The sequence below is a fragment of the Saccopteryx bilineata genome, chromosome 7, assembly GCF_036850765.1.
Source record: "Saccopteryx bilineata isolate mSacBil1 chromosome 7, mSacBil1_pri_phased_curated, whole genome shotgun sequence".
NCBI classification, from domain to species: domain Eukaryota; kingdom Metazoa; phylum Chordata; class Mammalia; order Chiroptera; family Emballonuridae; genus Saccopteryx; species Saccopteryx bilineata.
The window spans coordinates 48,735,873-48,758,241 of NC_089496.1; the positions used below are offsets into that span (position 1 = coordinate 48,735,873).

A 22,369-nucleotide genomic window follows, 5' to 3' on the forward strand; every position below is an offset into this window, starting at 1 on the left:
AACCCTGAAACGTGCCCTCACAAAACAAAAAAATCTGAAACCCTGTATCAGCAAGCCTCCAAAATCCTATCTTTCAACCCCTTATAGGTCCCCTAACCCTAAAGCTCTCCCATATCCCTGAGAATGAATATCCCTGAGAATGAATAACAATCATCTCTTAATGCTTCTCAGTCTTTTTACCTTTCACATAGTAAGGGGACAAGATCGCTGGGTCTTCCTGGCTGAAGAAGGACATGAAACATTTCTTTTAGCTCAAGCTAACTGCTCTCTCCAGGGCTGCCAGGGAAAAATATCTCTAACTTGACCATGGAAGAACTTTCACCCCCACTATACAACCCTCCTTTTGTCTGCATTCCTAATCTCCAAACACTTGCCTCTCTTTTTTTTTTTTTTTTAAATTAAATTCCTACAGGCCCGGATGAGAGAAATCTCTAGGATTACCTACAGTCAAATGCTCCTACACTCCTATTCCCCAATACCCCAAGAAGAACTCCACGAGGGAAGTATCAAATAGGTAGGGATGACAGCAGGAAGAAGCCACCCCTCAACCCAAGAAGTTCCCTCCTGAACGTTCTCCAAACCCCCTTCCTTTTAATATTCAGTCCTTCCAAAAACTTACACCAAGAGGTTCCCTGTTTCTACAAATCTCCACATGTCCTCCCATTTGAGAGGAACCAGACCAGCACGTCTCATGAGGCTCATCCAGGAGACCATGTATCACCATGTCACTCTGTCCACTTGGCACTCGCAACAAGCAACTAACAATTATTACCTCGCAAAATTTTTTTTGCTTCCTCACTCAGGTTTTCAGAGACATCGCCTGGTTCAGACCTTACAGCATGGATATTGACGACCTCCTTAACTGAATGAGGGACTTGGCTTGGCATGGTTCCCTTCTTGAGTTCTCTCCAGAAGAAGCAATAATTTTCCAATTTTTTCTCCTCATCACCCACTCTCACTCACCATATATTATAAAATTAATAACTGCCTTTCTTTTATATGTAACCACAGAGCTGAGAAATGATAGATATGTGTATTCCAAACTGACCTCTTGATGTTCCGCTTAGCTGTCAGACCTCACCCTTACTGGACTATCGCCCCTGAGACAAGAATTCCAAAAAGCTGACAAGCCGCCCCAAGGAGGAGCATTCCGGACATACCAGGACTTTTGCCTCAGTATCCCCTCAGGCTCTCCCAAACACTAAATAACTCGCCCCTAGTCTGTAACCCAGTGCTCTTTTCCTGGAGGAGTGCCCGGCAGGTCTTTCTCCTCTAACAAAGCCTGCACATCTGGTGAGAAAACCCCCCCAAAAAACAAAAAAACAGAACAGAACACAACTAATTCTAGACTATGAGGACTGTGAGAGTAATTAGAGAATTAGTGTCTGTTTTGTTAGGGTTAGTCACTGCTCTAACTCATTGGGCAAGTTATCCATCTATTTATACATGGTGCAGGGGAAAAATAAACCGTTAGTTGTAATTGTATTATCATTGTATTATATTTTAACTGTCCCAATTCCCAATACACACTTACCATTCTACCATATAAGGGTATTTCTCTTCAACAGTAAGAACAGGATCAATTTCAATAGCATAATACTTTTCCTTTAGTTGCAGCAACTAGAAATAAACAAATACCGTCGTCATGAAGACTGAAGAGCCGTCAATAGGCTGCTTAGTTTGATAGAAAGCAACAACAATGTGAACAAGTGTTTTCCATAAACTGCTTCAAACGGTAGAGATGAGATCATGAGTCACGAGTCCCTAGTACATGTAGCAAATGAAAAGATTTCTGTTGATTTTGGTTTACATGTGACTAAATATACTTGGCAAAAAGCTACCTTTTTTTCCCCTAAGTACTTTCAGGTCAGCAATTCAGTGAAACCGACAAACTATCACTACAAGAATTTTTTTATTCTCGTGAAAGTTTGATTCACCTTTGGAGTCTTATTTTGTTAAGATAGACACGACAGACACCTACTCAAAAAAAAAAAGCCGAGGACGAAGGCAATTTCCTGATCAATTTAAAGGAGGAAAACCTACATGAAACCAAGTACTTTTAATTTTCCAGTTAAAGACATCAGAATATTTTCGTAATCATTTAAGTTTCTCATGTACGTTTTGTTGTAATTTTTTCTCTAAAATATGTTGAGTGCTAAATCCACAGACTAAAGCTAACATTTCTTGAGTGTTTCCTCCGCGCCAGGTATGGCTACAGGCTCTTTGCATTCATTCTTGTCCGTATGAATGAATCTGAAGAAATTCTCAGGCAAAAAGGATAATGAAGTCTTTCAGTAACTGGATTACTGTTAGTGCTTTTACCTTTTTCCGACATTCATCTGAAACCAGCTTACAGTTGTCAATGACATCTAAAGAGAGAAAGCAAACCAGATGTGAAGATAAATACTACCAGGATGAGCAACATTACTTTTCCCTTACGTTTAAACATGAAGTCAAGAAGTATGGTTATTACAACAGCTGGTGTAGTGCTATAACCCACATGGCATTGCTAGAGAATACAATGGTTTAAAAATCCATGATTTCGTGATTCCTTATTTATACCACTGGGCAGATAATTCAGTCTTGAAACACTGAATTGTATTCTGAACGGTCCCTTTCACACTCTCCTTCTTAATTAAACAGAAACAAGGAATACATGTTGAAATATACCTTTTTTTCTTAATAAAATGTTAATAAACAATGTGAATAAAATTTTGGTGTATTTCCTTTCAGTCTTAAAAGTTTTATGCCTTATCAGTTAGAAAAGAGATGAAACCAGATCTGTTTTTGAATTCTGCTTTTTTTCACTTCACAAGGCAGTCTGTATTTCTTCATATGATTTAAAGCTCTCCGTGAATATCACTCCTGATGGCTATATATCCTGTTACATAGGCATGGCAGCATTGATACTATTTCCACAGTGTTCAAATTCTTAGCTTGTTTCCAAGCTTTTGCTTATTATAAATTATTTTATGTTGAACTCGGTTACCACTATTTCTGTGAATACAGTTTTAGTACCTACTTTTAGGATTACTTGATTAGAAACTTTCCAAAGAGGAATAACTGGGCCAAAGGGTATGACTTTGAGGTTTTTATGTAATTTATCAAGATGATGTCTCCAATTACGCATGCATCAATAGTCAATGAGAAGGCGGGCACCACAGCTTCTCTACCAGGTTGAAGAGTATTATTTTAAAAACTTACTGCTAAGTTTGGGAAATAAAAAAATGTGTCTTATTTTAGCAACACATTTTAACTTGATTTTTTTTTTTACTAATTCTTTAACTTAATTTACATATAAATGACAAAAATTTAGTCACATTTCCAGAAAATGTTCCTTATTGGTAAATGCTGTTTCTTAGGTTACTCCACAATTTCAAGTCCATTTCAATATTTCTTGGATAATTTCTTGAATACACTACATTTGGAGAGAAACATTTCAGAAGTCGTTATGCTTCTTACAACCGAAACCGTACAGAAAACAGCCATTTATATCAATATAACATGAGAGGGGAAAATCAATCCTCAAAATTTAATAACATAAGGCAGGTGCCCTCACTTTCAATGTCCAAAGAAAATAAAAATAACCCCAATCTTATAGACAATATGGGAGCTAGAAAAGGATCTTAAAATAATGAATCCTTTCATGAATTTGTTATGAGTGCCACACTTACTATGACATGTTGGACATCTTTTCCCTTCATAGGAAAATCTACTCAGGGTCATATCAAAGTCTGTTATTATCTGGAAGAAAAGGGGAAAAGGCATTATGAGAACAGAGCCACAAGGGCACACAGGTACTGCCAGCGGACTTCCCAGAGGCAGGGACTGTGCTGGGGACCCGGCCCCTCCTGGAAGTGATTCCCTCTACACTGAGTTTCCTAATGCAGTTCACTACAAAGCCCGGAGAATCACCGTAACGACAAGGGAATCAAGACCTCACACGCCCGAGTGGTGTTACCGCAAAAAATCTGATTAATCAGTAGAGGAATTTGCAAGTGCAGGTGTAATATGGTTATAGTTATACATAGAGACAAAACATCGCACAATTTCAACCCCCTTGATCAATGTGGGTGGAGTGAAAGCAATTAAACTATATGAGGCTCTTAGTTATTGACACTTACATTCTAGATGTAACTTGTCCATATGGGTAAATAAACTACATCTGTCAATGAATGTCCACGGTAACAGTCTGCCAGCTCTTGCAACTTAGGGGACTGGGTTAAATAGTTTCCCAAAAATGTTTTAAGAAAGAAATAACTTATTTTTACTGAAAATCCAGATTTTTGATGTAGTTTAAATTTTAAATATCCATTTAAATTATTTTTTATAAAACGAATTATCCTTAATAGTGACATGTTAATTTGAATTACTGTGATTTATTTCATTACAAGATGGAAGAGCACGTAGGGTGGTGAACACATAATGCAATATACAGATGATGTAGTTCAGAACTGTACCCCTGACACCTGTACAGTTTTATTAACCAATGTCGCCCCCATAAAGCCAATAAAAAAATTAAAAAGAAAAGATAGAAGAGCAACTTGAAACTCTCCATATTTAATACTCTTAAAATAGTTTAATACTTAAGCACCGTACTTTAACTTTGTACTTAATATTAAAGAAAAGCTAAATTCATTTCAAGGCTATTTATTTTTGTTTCCAACAGGCTATTCTATGCATTTTTGGCCAATTCTAGATTTATCTTTCAGCTTTTACATTCTAAAAGGGCAGGCGTTAGAACGTCTATCCAAACTTTCATTGCTCAGATTACAGCAAACCCTGAGATAAATGTATCTACATGAACATTAGAAATAAACGTTTATCAAATAAAGGCTTCTTGATACTCAGTCACCTGAAGTTTGACAGCTCCGCCTTTGATCAGACCACAGATAATTTCTTCTACTCTTGTAGGGTTCTTGATGCGAACAGTACTTTTTTGGAATTCTGGCATCTAAAAATATAAGGAAATTATCTATTTTTAATTCCTCTTTTCTCAGGTTCCTTTGATACCAAGCAGAAGCTTATTATTATGTAAAAGTTTTAAAATATTGAGGCCTTATATAAAACAAGCAAACCGCCGTATCAGATTACCATTTATACACAAAAAGTTTAAAAGCTCATTAGTAGTTTCCATCTAGAAGATTAAGACAAAACTGCATTTGTAATGAATACATTATTAGAGCGTGTAATTTTTCCAATTATAGAAGTCATGCATGCTTATTACAGAAATTACAGAAAAAAGAAATTGCCTGGAATTCTATCACCCAAAAATAAAGAACCATTTTGTCATTAGTTTCATTTCTCTGATTACAAACATGCATGTATACGCACAGTTTATATTGTTCTCATAATGTACTTTGGCTTTCTGAAATTAATATTACATAGATAATTATAAGAAAGAATTTCTAACAGAATTCATTAACTGAAATGGAATGCGAGAATTGAATGAAGACTGTCTGAACTTGTTGATAAAGAGCTTTCTTGTAAGAACCTTTCTGTTTAAGTATTAGTTTTTATTCATATTTACATTTTCAAAAATTTCTTAGAATGGAAACAAATATTAGATGATTATTCCCCTCAAATTTACCTTTGTACCGATAATTCAAATATATTGAATTTGGAAAAGTTGCTTCAAGATGCTTCTGCTTTATTGTAATAATATCCCAAGTGACTTCATTGTTTTAGGCATAAATTTTACAACAGATTTATTGCAAGTCAGAACAACTACTAAAAAGCATGAGACCAACTGGGATTAGGCTGCTATAAGCATGGTTGATGCAGGCTTTTTCTAAAGCCTTCATAAACAATGTAACCTTTCCTCCTTCCCTACTGCAGACAGAATGAAGTGGATCAGAGGGAATTCAGCACAAGCACGGGGGGTCTTAGATCACATGCACAAGTAGACAGGGAGGAGGCAATTATGGACCACTTAGTAGTTGGCTCCACGGCATAAAAAAAAGACGATCACAGAACCAAATTATCAAGGTTCTATACTGGTTTGTACCTGACCATCTTTATTTATTTCATATTCTGGGTATGTTCTTACCAATATTAGCATATTTCACCTGTGTAATGGGCACAGTTATAGAAAATTCTCTAGAGCTTGTATCTTTGCTACAAGAGAATCTGACCGGGTAAGTCTATCGGATCCTATGCCGTCTCTACACAATGGACAAAGTTTGGAAGAAGGCTGAAATGCTTTCCAAAGATGGACAGGTGGGTGCAGAAGTATCTAGGAAAGAGAAATGCTAACATTAACATTTCCAGCTAGTAAGTTCATCTCCTTAACAACCAAGTTCTGCTGTTACCTCTCTGCCTTGTGTGACAAATGCATAGTGACAAGCATAGGCTGCTTCAGAAACTCACTCAGTGTGGGAAGCAACAATACAGATATCTACATATCTCTCCTATCTATAGATGGATAGACTTTCAATTTATTTACTGATGAGAGAGAGAGAGACAGAGACATCAACTGTTCCAGATGAGCCCTGACCAGTAATCAAATCAACCACCTGTGCATGTCGGACGATGCTCTGAGCTGTCGGGCCAGGGCGTGTCACCAAGAATATTAAACATTTTATTTCAGGGTATCCTTTCTGAGGAAGACACCTGACCTCGTGCAAATCACATCCTCATGTTTCAGCTAATGGATAAGATAACAGCACTGAGCCTACTACGGAGCCTGGTTTCTACGGAGCCGGTTGGCTCAGTGGTAGAGCGTCGGCCTGGCGTGCAGAAGTCTGGGGTTCGATTCACGGCCAGGGCACACAGGAGAAGCGCCCATCTGCTTCTCCACCCCTCCCCCTCTCCTTCCTCTCTGTCTCTCTCTTCCCCTCCCGCAGCCGAGGCTCCATTGGAGCAAAGATGGCCCGGGCGCTGGGGATGGCTCCTTGGCCTCTGCCCCAGGCGCTAGAGTGGCTCTGGTCGCAACACAGCGACGCCCCGGAGGGGCAGAGCATCGCCCCCTGGTGGGCAGAGCATTGCCCCCTGGTGGGCGTGCCGGGTGGATCCCGGTGGGGCGCATGCGGGAGTCTGTCTGACTGTCTCTCCCCGTTTCTAGCTTCATAAAAATAAAAAAAAAAAAAAAAAAAAAAAGAAAACGAAAAACAATATCAGAACATGAAGAAGCACACGGTAAGTGTGCATTCATCAGACTTTATGTTATTTCCTCAAATCCCTTCTCCCATGTTCTTCTCGGACAAAAAATACACCTGTTTATTGGCCCGTAAAATCACGATACAGTACTTCAAATCTGAAGGTCAAATTACTGTGAATTACGCAAAGGCTTTTCAATTTGAATAGGATACAACTTTATGGAAAATAAGTAGGAGGCTAAAAATGTCCTTCACCGTGAACAGAAGAAAGTGAACTCTTTTCTAAGGCCAGGGTACAAAATGCTGGTGAGGAGCAAAGCTTTCCTGACAAGAATCAGGGGATGTTGGCTGACTGGACCCTCATCTGAATCAACACAAAAGATGACTGAGAAAAACCCAACACATCTATTCTGGCTGATCTTTAAAATAGTGTGTTTGTATAGATAAAACAAACTCCTACTTGTCTAGAAAAGCGGTGGTTTCTACAGAAGTTGATTTCAAAGATACACAGGTTTATTCAAAACTCTATAGCAATATTAGATTATTTGGTATTATTTTACAGATACATGTATTAAGATACAAATGATGAGATATAATTAAAGTAGTTCCATGGTATAGTCACAGAATTGTCCTAGTGATGTTTACTTATATTTTTCTGAAAATAGCCTACATAAAAATTAGTTTAAATTACTTAATAATTTCTGCCCCAAGCTCTCAAGGGATGTATTTTTTCCTCTAATGTTAATATTTGGTACAAGCAAAAGGTTTTATCACTGCACTGGTAGGAGGGAGTGGGCACTACAATTTTTATGTAACTATATAAAAAATATAGATTTAAAGACACCTATTCAGATTGGTACATTTACTCACATTCACAGATGATTCTGATTTATGGGAAGATCATGCATTACTAAATTTTAGTGATAGCTGTCTCCCCCTGCCTCTCACATATCTGTCCTGTCTCCATGCTAAGGTCACGTAGGTCAAAATCATTCCTTCATTCATTCACCATATAGTCTTAAACATAAGGTACTATGTTAAGCAGGGCCGGAAGTGATAAAACTTTTAGTAAGATGTACTTCTTACACTGAAGATATATAGTCTATAACATGGATTATATGATATAATACAGGTACCCAAATAACTACTTTGCTAAGACAGCTGGATAAAATGCAAATGGAACAGGAGAAACTGAAATCATTTAGGCTGGGGCCAGAGGAGGAAAAGCTACCTGAGCTAGACTTTCAAAGAGGAGCAGGATTTGGATAGGTCAAGGTGGGGAAGGAATCAAAGTTCAGGGTCTAATGTGGGAGAAAGACAAACAGCTCGGTTTGTCTGAAATCTCAGTGAATGTGGGGAGGGGAGAGAGAGAGAGAGAGAGAAGGAGAGAGAGAGAGGGAGAGAGAGAGGGAGGGAGAGAGAGAGGGAAGGAGAGAGAGAGGGAGGGGGAAAGAGAGAGAGAGAGGGAGGGAGGGAGAGAGGGAGAGAGAGAGAGAGAGAGAGAGAGAGAGAGAGAATGTGTAAAGTCTAGAAGGTGAGATTTGGAGCCAGACCATGAAAAGAAGAGGCTAACATCCTACGGAGCTTTTAACCTACAAGCTGTATCAACATTTTTAGAAAAGAAAATCCAAGCCAAAAACTGTAAGTAAATTTATTAATACATCATCTTTGGCTTTTTTCCCTTCCATAGCCCTTTTGTGGATTGACTACAAGGCTACTTGCTTCAAAAGGAGACATGTTAGCTCGACCAGGCGGTGGCGCAGTGGATAGAGCATCGACCTGGGACGCAGACGACCCAGGTTTGAAACCGCGAGGTCACTGGCGTGAGTCTGGGATCACAGACAAGACCCCCATGGTCGCTGGCTTGAGTCCAAAGGTCACAGGCTTGAGCAAGAGGTCACTAGCTCGGTTGGAGCCCCCTGGTCAAGGCACATATGAGAAAGCAATCAATGGACAACTAAGGTGTCGCAACAAGTTGATGCTTCTCATGTCCCTCCCTTTCTGTCTGTCTGAACCTGACTGTCTCTCTCTCTCACTAAGGAAAAAAAAAAAGAGATACATGTTAGGTTCTGGACCCAAGTAATACAAAATTATATGGTAGGCCATTCCTGTATCACTTGTATTCATTCTGGTTAAAAAAATAAGTAAGACTCAAGCAAGAAAATAACTTTATACTGATTCAATTCCATATATCAGACCCAAGCTCAATACCAATGAATCAAACACTAATCACACGATAGAGACAAAGTTCACATCCATATGATAGGTTGGATCATATGAGATTGCCAATACTGGACTATATTTGATGCATTAAAAACAGCAATTTCATATGATTCCTCCTAACAGCAGCAACCATACTGAGGACAGCTTAACCAGTGCTTTGAGTCCGCCTTCCCTCCCGTCGTACACTGGATGGAAAGTTCATCTGAACAGGAGATTTAGTAACTGTCACACAAAGTTGTCTGCATGCTAAGTCATGCTCCGGTTCAGAGGTTCAAACCAGAAAAGGAAAGCTAGAAAGACGCAGGAAGAAAAGCAGAGAAGAGGAAGAACAGGAAAAAACCAGAAAGAGAAAATAACAGAGAGATTACGGGGAAACTGTGATTTTTAGGACTTTGTAAGTGTGAATATGGAGAACGGATATTTTTTTCTACATGTACAAGTAAACATGCTACATACATAGTTAAAACACTAACATAATACAGGAGATTAACATTTAGAGTGCTTACTACATGCTAGTAGGCACTTTACATACTTTAACACTAAGTATAATTAATAACATTCCAGTTATGAGTAAGGTCTGAGAAACTAAAGTATATTATGGTAACTACAGTTTAAAACTATATTATATAGAGTTAAAATTGACATTTTCGTATAATTGAAATGTGCTGAAAGAGTAGAACTTCAAAGGTAAGTTAAAATTCAATTCAACAGACATTTGAGGTTCTACTGGGTGTCCAACATTGTGAAGCAAGATCTGCATAAAGTCACACAGTCCCAGGATTAGTTAGTTACCTGGTTAGAGGCAGAGGTACAAGTGGTGAAGGGTGACCGTTAATAAACGGAATTGGAAACATTTAAATACCCACCATGTTCACATGTACAGCAGAATCTTGATTAGTCATATCTTGGTTATCCAATCTTCTGGATTTTCCCAGGTGATGTCACAGTAAAAGAGAGAAAAAAAAAAAGCACACGTGACACACATACATTTCAGGCTCTCCCTGTATGGTAATGACACACCGAGGTGGGATGCTTTTGGATTGATTTAAACACTAAGTTACTGAAGGCGTCTTTTTTCTTTCCTAAGAAGCACAGGCAAGATTCTCCTCTATTGCACAAAGTTTGAGGTTGAAAATTTTACATGGACCATCTGCAGCTTTCCTCTTAAGAATTTCTATGGTGTTAAGAAGATCTGAATACTGTTAAGGTGAAGTAGATATTTGCAAGAAAATGCTTTATTACAAGACTATTTTATCAACATTTCTCTACATGTAAGGATGATGTTTGTGGGAAAATTATGCACAACTATTACTAAAGCAATGAAGGAATATATAAAAAGAATGTAAGGAGAAACATAATACACAAATGTGTTCTTTAATTTTCTTATATTAAAATCTTTAATTATATGAACTATAATGAAGATCAGAGTTGTGTTTGACTCTAGCAGAGTATCTAGAACAAAACAGACATGTGACAGTGTTTGTTAACTGAATAATCATTTTAGGGGTTTCAGTAAAATTTATATACGTCCAGTGTTTAAAACAAAACGAGCAGTTTTAAAAATATCTCATTATGGTAAATTTTTTTCATTTTTGCAGTATAAAAATGAAAAAAAATTACTTATTTACTTTTTGGTGCTCAATGATTTTACTTTTACTTTATTCTAGATAAGTAAAATTTTATAATAAAAGTACTATTTAAAAAGGGCAAATCAAGTTGTAAGATAAAAAAAAAATAAGACTTTTTCTTAAACTTTAGTAACAGAAGTTGGACCTTAGCTCTGTGTTCTTGATAATTAATATGTGTTGTAGCAGATACATAAAAACTCTAACCCAGGCTGGATAGCCCGGTTGGTTGGAGCTTCGTCCAGAAGTAGAGAGGTTGCCAGTTCGATTCCCGGTCAGGGGACATACAGGAACACATGTTCCTGTCTCTCTCCTGTTCTCTCCCTTCCTCGCTCTACAATCAGTAAAATAAACATTGAAAAAAAAGTTTTTAAAACTCTTTTAATTCTTAAATCCATCCCCCACCTTCCATTTTAAATGCATAAAACTGGAAAAAGATCTTATAAAGAAAGTATTTTCCAAGCCGTGGCTGGTTGGCTCAGTGGTAGAGCGTCTGCCTGGCGTGCAGGAGTCCCGGGTTCGATTCCCAGCCAGGGCACACAGGAGAAGCGCCCATCTGCTTCTCCACCCCTCCCCCTCTCCTTCCTCTCTGTCTCTCTCTTCCCCTCCCGCAGCCAAGGCTCCACTGGAGCAAAGTATGCCCGGGTGCTGAGGATGGCTCTGTGGCCTCTGCCTCAGACGCTAGAATGGCTCTGATTGCGGCAGAGCAACGCCCCAAGATGGGCAGAGCATCGCCCCTGGTGGATCTTGGTTGGGCACATGCGGGAGTCTGTCTGACTCCCTCCCCGTTTCCAGCTTCGGAAAAATACAAAAAAAAAAAAGAAAGTATTTTCCCCCAATGGTTCTTTTTCAAAAAGGTTATTAATAAACTGATGGTCTTATAATTACTGCCATCTTAGAGTTGACTAAAAAGTATTTCCAAATAATAAGATATCTCTAATTTTTCACATGTGAAAAAATAATGTAGTACCTGTTATCCATCTGTATATATATACATATACTCTATATAATTCATAAAACATTTGATCATACCCAAAAATGTCATTATAATTGTAGTTTGGGGGTTAGTAGTCTTTAGATGACTGTAGATGTTAAACATAAGAGTCAAATTAAAAAAAAATTATTATTGAGTTTAGAGAGAGAGAAAGAGAAAGGCGGGGAGGAGCAGGAAGCATCAACTCATAATAGTTGCTTCTTGTATGTGCCTTGACTGGGCAAACCCAAGGTTTCTTTTTTCTTTTTTGTATTTTTCTGAAGCTGGAAATGGGGATAGACAGTCAGACAGACTCCCGCATGCGCCCGACCGGGATCCACCCGGCATGCCCAACAGGGGGCGACGCTCTGCCCACCAGGGGGTGATGCTCTGCTCCTCCGGGGCATCGCTCTGTCGCGACCAGAGCCACTCTAGCGCCTGGGGCAGAGGCCAAGGAGCCATCCTCAGCGCCCGGGCCATCTTTGCTCCAATGGAGCCTCGCTGTGGGAGGGGAAGAGAGAGACAGAGAGGAAGGAGAGGGGGAGGGGTGGAGAAGCAGATGGGCGCTTCTCCTGTGTGCCCTGGCCAGGAATCGAACCCGGGACTTCTGCACGCCAGGCCGACGCTCTACCACTGAGCCAACCGGCCAGGGCCAAACCCAGGGTTTCAAACTGATGATCTCCGCATTCAAGATCGATGCTTTACCCACTGTGCCACCACAGGTCAGGCAAGAGTCAAATTTAGGTAACCTTTAGTTTAACTTCTATGACTGTAGATACAATTAAACACAGAGTCAAATTTAAGCAACCTTTGGCCTAACTTCTATGACTGTAGATATAGTCAAACAAAGAGTCAAATTTAAGTAACCTCTGGTCTAACTTCTTTGTATCAGAGTCATCTAGCTTAAACAGAAATGTCAGAGAAGCCGCCTATAAGTCTATTTCTTTATTTATAAACCAGAGTGTAGAATATTAAGTGCTTAAGGTTTTTCCTTGATGTCTAGTAGCTGAAATGGAGCCTGGATTTCTCAGAAGGTACTATTTAAACAAAACCATTTTGTTAGCTTGAAAAAGAGGAAGGAGAATGTGGAAAAGTACAATAGAGTTTATAGAAATACCACACACTCTGTGGAACACTGGAAAAGCCCAATGAAAACAGATTTCCAGCAGTGAAGAATACATTTTAATATCTGGGAATCTAAGCTCTTTTTGTTACACATGACCAGGCAGCCCAATCTCTCCCCACCCCCCCCTAAACCCCAAGTAATAAGTGTTCATGCTTAGTTAAAAAAGGAAAAAAAAAGGCAGTGTTAATAGGTAAAAGAATAATCGTCTTTGTCATGATTTCTTCAAATTTTACTTAAGCAAAATGCACACAAAAACAAAGGGTGATCAGAAAGTGCTAGATTTCAAACTTTAGGACATTATTATCAAGAATTGGGACATCACTTTTGATAAATTGGGACATCACTTCTGATAATCTGGACACCATGAAAATTTTAACTGCAGACCTTTCGTGCTTCCCAATCCTCCCCGGCAATTTGACCAAAACTTATCCTTGTTCCATAACAATCTCACACAAAGTGATACTGTAGTCCTAATACAAAAATCAGCCCGAGGTCACTATCATTATAAACGTGAAAAGACTGGCATAAATGTCAGCATTCTGGCACAACGCTAAGGAAGACATAGAAAATGAGGGCAGGGTATTTTTAAACCAATAGGCTTGTAAACCTATACTTGGTATATAAAGTTCTGGCTTACTTTGCCAACAGTCATCTGTCGCAGATGCTTCAGGAGAAGAGTTGTTGGAAAAAACACATCAAGCGTAGAAGACACGTTCAAAAATAGAAACTACCACCCTTGAACTATGAACTCTCTTCAAAGGAAGTTTTGAGGGTTTAAGTCTTTGGAATCTTTCAACTTGGACTGAATAACGTGGCAGGTGGAACGGAACTGCTCTGTGTGCTTTCCGGGGGATGCTAAGGTCTCTGTAACACTGTCACAGGGTTCGTTACAAGGAACATGTAGGACAAGGCTCAAGCCTGAAACCAGAGGTAAGAGCTTCACTGGAACACTTGGGAACTGAAAGTTTTAGCTATTGTGGTCTTTATTCTTTACTTTAAATGATTAACTTTACTTTAAACATATGTGTACAAATCAATGACTGAAAAGTTATATGTCTATGTGAAAAACATTTACTTGTCTGTATACAAGTTTTAAAGTATCTAAATAAAAATTGGGTACTTTTAAAGGCTCATGGTATTCTGTCTTAAGGGAAAATGAAAAAGAATAGATTCCTTAATATATATTATTTAGCTCAAAAAGTTATGCTTCTGCTTTAATTTTGATACCTGAAGACTCATTTAAACTATATACCAATAAGGTCATGAAATTCTGAAGGGCAAACTGTAGACCACTTACATAAAAGGCATGTATTACCATAATACAGAGTACTGGTAACAGGACTAAACTGCCACAATGAATCCATTTTACCGCTCTTCCCAGCAACCTGCATTACTTGTCCTAAGCTTGGGCATTTAATAAGTTTCCTGGGGTAATTACCAAATGGGGGGAAAATAATTAAACTGTAAATTCATTATTTCCATAGCATTATAAATCAGTTTCTTGAGGCATTTAAATAATTCTTCCCAATTAAATTTTCAAGGCAGTAGTAAAAAAAAAAATACACAAACTGGGAAGTGAAACTTTTTCAATGCAGATATGAAACAAAAATGAAACCAAAGAACAAAAGGTGGGAGGAGCCTGGAGTTGGTTAGAGCATCCTCCAGATAAGCCAAGGTTGAAGGTTCGATCCCTGGTCAGGGAACATACAGGAATCAAGGAATGAACGCATAAATAAGTGCAACAATGAATCAATATTTCTCTCTGCCCCCACTCCACTCTCCTCTCTCTCTCAAATCAATTTTTAAATAATGGGAGAAGAGAAGGAGGCAGAAGGAAAGAGGAAACATATTTCAAAGGCTAGTTATTTAAAAATTGGCAATTGATACTAATTCTCCTAAATAGCAAAACTTGGGTCCTTGGTCAGAATTTAATGGATACTTATGAAAATACATTAATTTCAGAGCTTAGAATTTATTCATCTATCCTCCCCACCTGCACTGCCCTAATATCTGCTAGTATTTTTCAAGATGAGTTAAACTGAAGCACATAGAAATTAAGTAACTTATACTGATTGCCCTTAAGGCACTCTGAGTTCTTCTGTCCTTGAGTCTGTGCTAGAACAGCACAGGTGGTAAGCAATATCCAGAGATGCTTGGACAGAGGCTGCCGACAGAAACCAAGGAAGCTGCTTTAAGAAATAGTCTGCTGCATTATCTCATTTTCTTGATTTAAAAAACAGCTATAAGAAATAAAGTAAATTCAATTATTTAAATCTGACTTAGTCATTTATGGTAATATAGATGTTTGAGTCTTAATTTACAATATACAATTTGTTATAAGCCTCAGAGACAGTAATCCAGCTTCTGTCAGCTCATAAAACACACCAGTATAATCCTGTTCCATGATATCCTGGATAAGGCTCAGAGGCACAAAATAAAAACGAGTTATCGTTATTACTAGCCATAATAAATAGTTCCTAATCCTAGAGACACAAAGCATGTGACAATCAGCAGAACCGAGTCACACAGCAACTGAATGAACAACAAAACTGGGTCTTACAATGTTTTTTTCCCTTAAAAAGAGATTTCTGAGGGTACTTCGGTTTTTCTTAACACCTATATGTCAAACAAGAAGCTCTTAAGATTAGATCCTAGAAACTTCTGAGACCCAGGACACTGCAAAGCGCCACACATTCAGGTCTTTACAAATTCCAGTTTTGCATTCTACTGGATCACTCAGTTTTCAGTTCCTTAATTTATGTTTTTTAATGCCTAAAAATTCCAATTAGATACGAAACCAAGTAAGAATCGGATCAAGTGAAAACGGGAGAAGCTCATTTGTTCACACGAACTGTGCACACTTACCCTGAAAGGGAACCGGACCAGCTACGCCAGCGAAAGAAAATTCTTCCTGTCGGAGGAGTACTAATATAGCACGAGGTGGACCCGGGGGCGGTCCCAAGAGCCTCGGCTAAGCCCTATGCAAAAACAGGCTCGTGACGTCTCGCTGCCCAGGGACAGGCCTGCGAGCTCGGAGCCAGTCACCAGCCAGTCTGCAGACCACGGTCCGCAGAAAGAAACGTGTCAGATAAGAGAGGGTCAATCTGCAGGATTAGAGCATTGGCCCCTTGCTGTGCAGAAGAAAAAGGGAACTTCAGCATGAGCGCAAATGCTTAACTACTTCCTTCCTCCTGGTGGTTTTCTTTTATGGTTGTTAGTGTACTCGTGGTATGGGGGGGGGGGGGTGGGGCTGTTTGGTTTTCTTCCCCCAGTGTGAATAATGTATTTCAGTGCAAAGTGAAAAAGAGGAGGTCGTGGTGGACCGGCTGGGGACGGGGCGGTGGGCATTGCTCCTGGGTACCGAGTTTCCACGAGGGGGGTGACAGGACTTCTGGAGGGGACCGTGCCGATGGTTGCACAACTGTGCAAACGGACGTGAAGCCACGGCACTTAAACCTAGTGTAATCGGTCCGTGTTTTACAAGTTTTAAAAGATCAGCTCATTTAAAACATGGGGGAAAAAAGACATGGGGCCTGTATGTATGGTCAACAGAATACTGAGAGCCTTTATTACAAGCAGTGGGATTGAAGGTGATTTTTTTATGTTTTTCTTCACGTTTTCCTGCATTGTTTGAAATATTTAACAAGACCATGCACGGGATTTCCTTAAAAAAAAAAAAAAATCTGAACACAAATGGTGAAAACTAGCATTTACGGTTAAAAAAAAAAAGCAAAAAAGGTTCTTTTGTTGCTGTTAATAAAAGCAGTCACATGGTTGTGAAGGAACAACATTTTAACTTTTATTTTTCAGTGAATTTTTACGCTTTAGCGAGAAGCAGCCCTGCTTTTAACCGGAGCCGTGGGAGCGCAACACTGAGCTAGCTAGCACCATGTGTTGGGACCTGATAAATGACGCAGTGGGCCCTGGGTGGCTTTATCATTAGGTGCAGGGCTGAGCTACCCTTATGTAAATAAATTTCTGTATCAGTCTTCTCTCTTCCGTGCTCAAGAGAACACAGCATTTCAGCAATCCAACTTTGTGAAGTAGCATTCTCTGTTAAAAACAAGCCCCCAACACTTAAAAATTACTGGAAAAAATAAAAAGAAAGGCTACTAACCAATTATCTAAACTTGGTCTCTACCAAACATTAAAAGCTTGGCACTGCTGCCTTATTTTAATAAAGTGGGAAGGTTCACAACAACACATTCCTCTAAGAGGAAATCTTTTATACTTAAGTAAGGGGGGGGGCCTCACGGGCAATGAGGTGATTCATTTTGAAAACACCTCTGCATTGAGGGATGAATATGATGACTTCACTCTCCTGTCATATAACACAGTTGGCAATTGTAAGAATGTTAAAGACGTCAGTTTGAAAGATGACAAGATAAATCATTTACAACAATAACAAAGAATGCTGGAGTTGAGAGTTCCACAACTTTTTTGGAGGGCTATTTAGAAATACTGTCAAAAGCTTTAAAAATATACATTTCCTTTCCTTTCACACAGTGGTTTTGTGTCCTACAGAAATAAGGCAGAATACACAAATACTTAGTTGGAAAGATGTCTACTACAGAGTTGTTTTATAATATCGGGAAACTGTAAACACCTAAATGACCAATTATCTAAAAGTTCATTAATATAGGAGATGAATAAATTGTGGTATATACACAAAATGTAAAATTATACAGTTCTTAAAAATAATTATTATCAATAGCTAAAATTTATTGTACATTTAAGATGTGCCAGACACTTCGAAGCACTGGACATTCCTTGTCTCATGTGATACTCTTAACCCCAGAAGGAATGTGCTATTATTATCCTGATATTACAGGTGAATAAATTAAGGCTTATAGCTGGCAAGTGGCAGAAATAGATTCAAACTTAGGTTACTCTGGCCTATGCCGGATAGGATAGCTCAGTTGGTTAGAGCATCATCCTGATATGCTCTTCAGGATGAGGTGAGGGGTTTGGTCCCTGGTCAGGGTACATACAGAAACAGACTGATCTTCTATTTTTTTTTTCTCTCTCTCTTCTTTATCTCTCTAAAATAATAATAAATCTGAACTTGTAGTCTACGGCCATACCACCCTGAACATGTCCGACCTCATCTTAGATCACTCTGACTTCAGAACTTGCGCCTGTAAATCCCTGGACGGCACTGTTCTGTGAAAACAACGATTACAGCTGCACTGAGGTTCATGCAATCGCCTGTTGGTGGAAAAAGTTACGAGTATTTACAACCAGAGTCCAATTTTGGGGATAAACCTTTTTATAAGCTTAGGAAGTCTAAAACAGAATATATAAGAAAGTACCTGACTGGTGGTGGTGCACTGGATAGAGTGTCAACCTGGGACGCTGAGGTCCCAGGTTGGAAGGCTCATCTGGCTCGAGCACAGGCTCGCCAGCTTGAGTGTGGGATCATCGAAATGATCTCATGGTCGCTAGCTAGGCTTGAGCCCCCCCGGCATGAATGAGAAGCAATGCATGAACAACTAAAGTGCCAAATTACGAGATGATGCTTCTCATCTCTCCTTTCCTGTCTCTCTCACTCTCTCTCTAAAAAAAAAAACCAAAACAGTATCAATGATGGGATTAAGAGGCCTTTTCCTTTTTTCTAAGATTTATAAAATAAATGAGTTCCTGGATAAATATAAAATGCTTATTAAAAAATATTACAGGAGCCTGACTAGTGGTGGTGAAGGATAGAACATTGACCTGGGATGCTGAGGTCCCAGGTTCAAAACCCCAAGGTTGCCGGTTTGAGTTAGGGCTTGTCTGGCTTGAGTGCAGTCTCACCAGCTTGAGTGTGGAGTGGCCAGTTTGAGTGTAGGATTATCTACATGATCCTATATGGTTGTTGGCTTGAGCCCAAAGGTCGCTGGCTTGAGCCCAAGGTCGCTGGCTTGAGCAAGGGGTCACTGGCTCTGCTGGAGCCCCGCCACCCCATAAAGTCATATATGAAGCAATCAATGAACAACTAAAGTGGCACAACTACAAGTTGATGCTTCTCATCTCTCTTCCTGCCTGTCTCTCAGACAACAACAAAACAAAAACAAATAAAAAGTTACAAGAACCTGGCCTGTGGGACCTGGAATGCTGAGGTCGCTGGTTCGAACCAAGGACTGGGCTTGCCCAGTCAAGGCTCATGTGACAGGCAACCAATGAATAGCTGGGGTGAAGCAACTACTTCTCCTTCCCCACCCCACCCGCCCCATAAAATCAATCAATAAAATCTTTAAAAAAAATGTTACAGGGGTAGCACCAAACATGATCCATTAAAAAAAAAAAAGTTAAAAGAAACAAACTTGCAGACCAGAAAACATCATATTATAAATGAATTATTTGAAACTGTTTCTAAAGTACAAAACAAAGAACTTTATAGCCTGAAAAGAAAGATGGCTAATACCTTAACAGGGGAGTGTTTTGGTCTCTAAGGGTAGAAGATACGTATCTTTGGATTGCTGGTGTTCTGCTCCGCTCATCAAAGGAGAGTCGAGAACAGAGGACCTGGGAGTTGCTTCCCGCCTATGGGGGGCTTCCGTCTGCATCCCACCCAGTAAGTGCATGTGTGGTGGGGGTGGGATGGAGCGTCTGGTGGAGTGTCCCTCTGCAAGGGACTCACATTCCTGGACTGCTTCCTGTGTGTCGGAGTCCCAGGAGCACGCAACTGCCCTTTATGTGCATACTAATTTATTCTAATAAGTACAGCTTTGAGAGAAAGACAGTAATTCCCCTCTTTTGATATAGATAAGGGATTTACGGTTTGGAGGGGCTAAGTCACTTATTGCTTGTGTAACTTATGTACAAGGGCTGTGGCACTTGTCTCCAATCTCGACCACGCGGTTTCTAGGCTATGACAGACACATCACAGCAATTCCTGAGAGGGCTAGAGATGGCTACGAATAAGAATGCACTGTGTCACAGAAAGGGGAACAGGATACAAGCAACACACACACACACACACACACACACAAAAGGAAATGGAATTTTGTTTCGATTAGCTGTAGGATACTTAAAAAACAACAACCCACTAAAAGTCTCTTCAGCAGCAACATGGACTTTCATCTCTGGATACAATGACTGGGCCCTGTTGCCTTGGAGATTCTTTACTCATTGTCATAAAACAGAAACAACTCGTATATCGCCCCTAATGCAAACTCTAGGCCTAACACAGTATGCCACAGAGCAAAGAATTTTTTATGTAGGACTCAAACTTTTGGAAGATGTTTCTCCCCTTATAAAACTGAATTGACTGAGTGCAGGCTCATCTGGTTTAAGCAAAAGCTCACCAGCTTGAGCCCAAGGTCGCTGGCTCGAGCAAGGGGTTACTCAGTCTGCTGAAGGCCCGCAGTCAAGACACATATGAGAAAGCAATCAATGAACAACTAAGGTTCGGGAACCTATGGCTCGTGAGCCAGATGTGGCTCTTTTGATGGCTGCATCTGGCTTGCAGACAAATCTTTAATAAAAAAAATAATAATGTTAAAAATATAAAACATTCTCATGTATTACAATCCATTCATTTCCTACAGCTCATGTTCATGGTTGTGGGTGGCTGGAGCCAATCACAGCTGTCCTCTAGGACGACACCAAATTTTTATTGGATAGTGCGTAACATACACGGGTCGTTGTATGGCTCTCACGGAATTACATTTTAAAATATGTGTTCATGGCTCTCTCAGCCAAAAAGGTTCCCGACCCCTTAATTAAGGTGTCACAATGCGCAACGAAGAACTAATGATTGATGCTTCTCATCTCTCTGTCCCTGTCTATCCCTCTCTCTGACTCTCTGTCTCTGTAAAAAAAAAAAAAAAAGAACTGGCTGTCTTTTATCAATGGAGAAGGGGATATCCATTTGTACTTCTGAGTAACTGGTTACAACTATTTAGATATTGTCAATTCTTCAAATCAACTTTAAAAACTATAAGTAATCACTTCATATTTTGCCGCAAAATTTTTCTGAAAATTCTGGTTATGAAACAACAAAAAAACCCATAGAAAATAAAATGTATCCATTTAAACCTTAATTGCTTATTAATTGATTGACTCATTTTGCCTTTAATCTTGGGGTAGGCAAGTTAAGAGAATAAAGGTATATGAATTAATACATGGATGTATGTGAAAGAAATCACTTCATAATCCCACGTAAAACCTGTACTAGTTCTAAATAATATGATCTAAGATTTAATTACTAACTCATTGTTTACCATAATCCAATTACCATTCCACCATGCAATATATTTTAACCTTCATTATCAACTTGACTGACACCCTAGGAAGCTATTCCAAAGAGAACAATAGAAGCTGTATGAGGAAGACAATTCAGTAAGAGAGGAGATGCACTACTCTGTATATGGACTCTTGCAAAACCAGTTTCTGCTAATTGCTGCACAGTGTACACAGAAAGATGATTTTTTTAAACATGCAAAACATCAGTATAGGTATTTGACTTCTGAGTATAAAACTCTTCTGAGAACAACAATTACATAACTTCAACACTATTCAAGACAAAACTAAGATAAGGCGCTATACATGTTTATATGAATATGGTTTAAAATGTTTAAGGAGCACAAACAAAGGTGAAACAATAAATGATTACATTTTGGGGAAATCATCAGCAAGTCAAAATTTTCTCATAAGTTTTTCTCATTGCAAGTCATACCCAAAACTTACTCTGCTTAGGTGACTGCCGGTAACGGTGGTCACTGCATTTATGAACTTACAGACATCTATGCAAACTGAGGAAAACTTACAGTTCTAATCTCAAATGCATTTAACAATTCTATGCAAAACTCTAAGATTGAGTAACTTAGTAACTTTCAGGAACTCAAAGTTCTTGGTCATAGTCTCTATCAGTGGCTTTCAACTTTTTTACACTTAGGGACCAGTGAAAATGGGAGAATTATTTTGGGGATCATTAAGGCAGAAATCACCTAGCATAAGCAAATTTGGCTAAGACCATTGGGTATTAAAACTTTCATACAATATCGGGGGGTTAACGCTTGTGGATCGACTCGAAATTTCTCGTTAACCAGTCCAAGGATTGGCGGTTGAAAAACAATGGTCTACACCATCTTTACTTTTTCATTTTAAAGTAATAAATTCTGTAGTTTAAACTCCAGAAGAAGAAATGACATTGTTGCAATAGGTAGGTCAAGCTCAAGGAAACGGGAGGTAGGACAGTTTCAGAAATGAAGGGAGTCTTTCTTAGCTCCCCTTTTCAGATTCGCCCTGTTCTAAAACGTCAAGATGCTCAGTACTGAAATTGTTTCCATTTTATATCTGAAGCCCTGTGCTTGAAATGGAACAAGATGAAAAACTTTGT

General features: G+C 39.2%; 1 protein-coding gene across 6 annotated transcripts in view; it reads right to left on the reverse strand.

Annotated features, from left to right (window-relative positions):
- NT5C3A (5'-nucleotidase, cytosolic IIIA) overlaps positions 1–22,369 on the reverse strand; it is a 56,668-nt gene that overhangs the window by 8,046 nt on the left and 26,253 nt on the right. Inside the window, exons 1-6 of one of the 6 annotated variants that reach the window (XM_066239909.1) lie at positions 15,910–15,998; positions 10,187–10,241; positions 4,856–4,954; positions 3,675–3,744; positions 2,323–2,369; positions 1,535–1,620 (exon numbers count right to left, since the gene is read on the reverse strand). In XM_066239909.1, the coding sequence (XP_066096006.1) occupies positions 1,535–1,620; positions 2,323–2,369; positions 3,675–3,744; positions 4,856–4,954; positions 10,187–10,222 (338 nt within the window). In that variant the 5' untranslated portion in view covers positions 10,223–10,241; positions 15,910–15,998. Of the gene's footprint in view, positions 1–1,534; positions 1,621–2,322; positions 2,370–3,674; positions 3,745–4,855; positions 4,955–6,068; positions 6,236–10,112; positions 10,132–10,186; positions 10,242–15,909; positions 15,999–22,369 lie in introns of those variants that run through there. The other 5 variants (XM_066239913.1, XM_066239911.1, XM_066239912.1 and 2 more) reach the window with 5 other exon arrangements.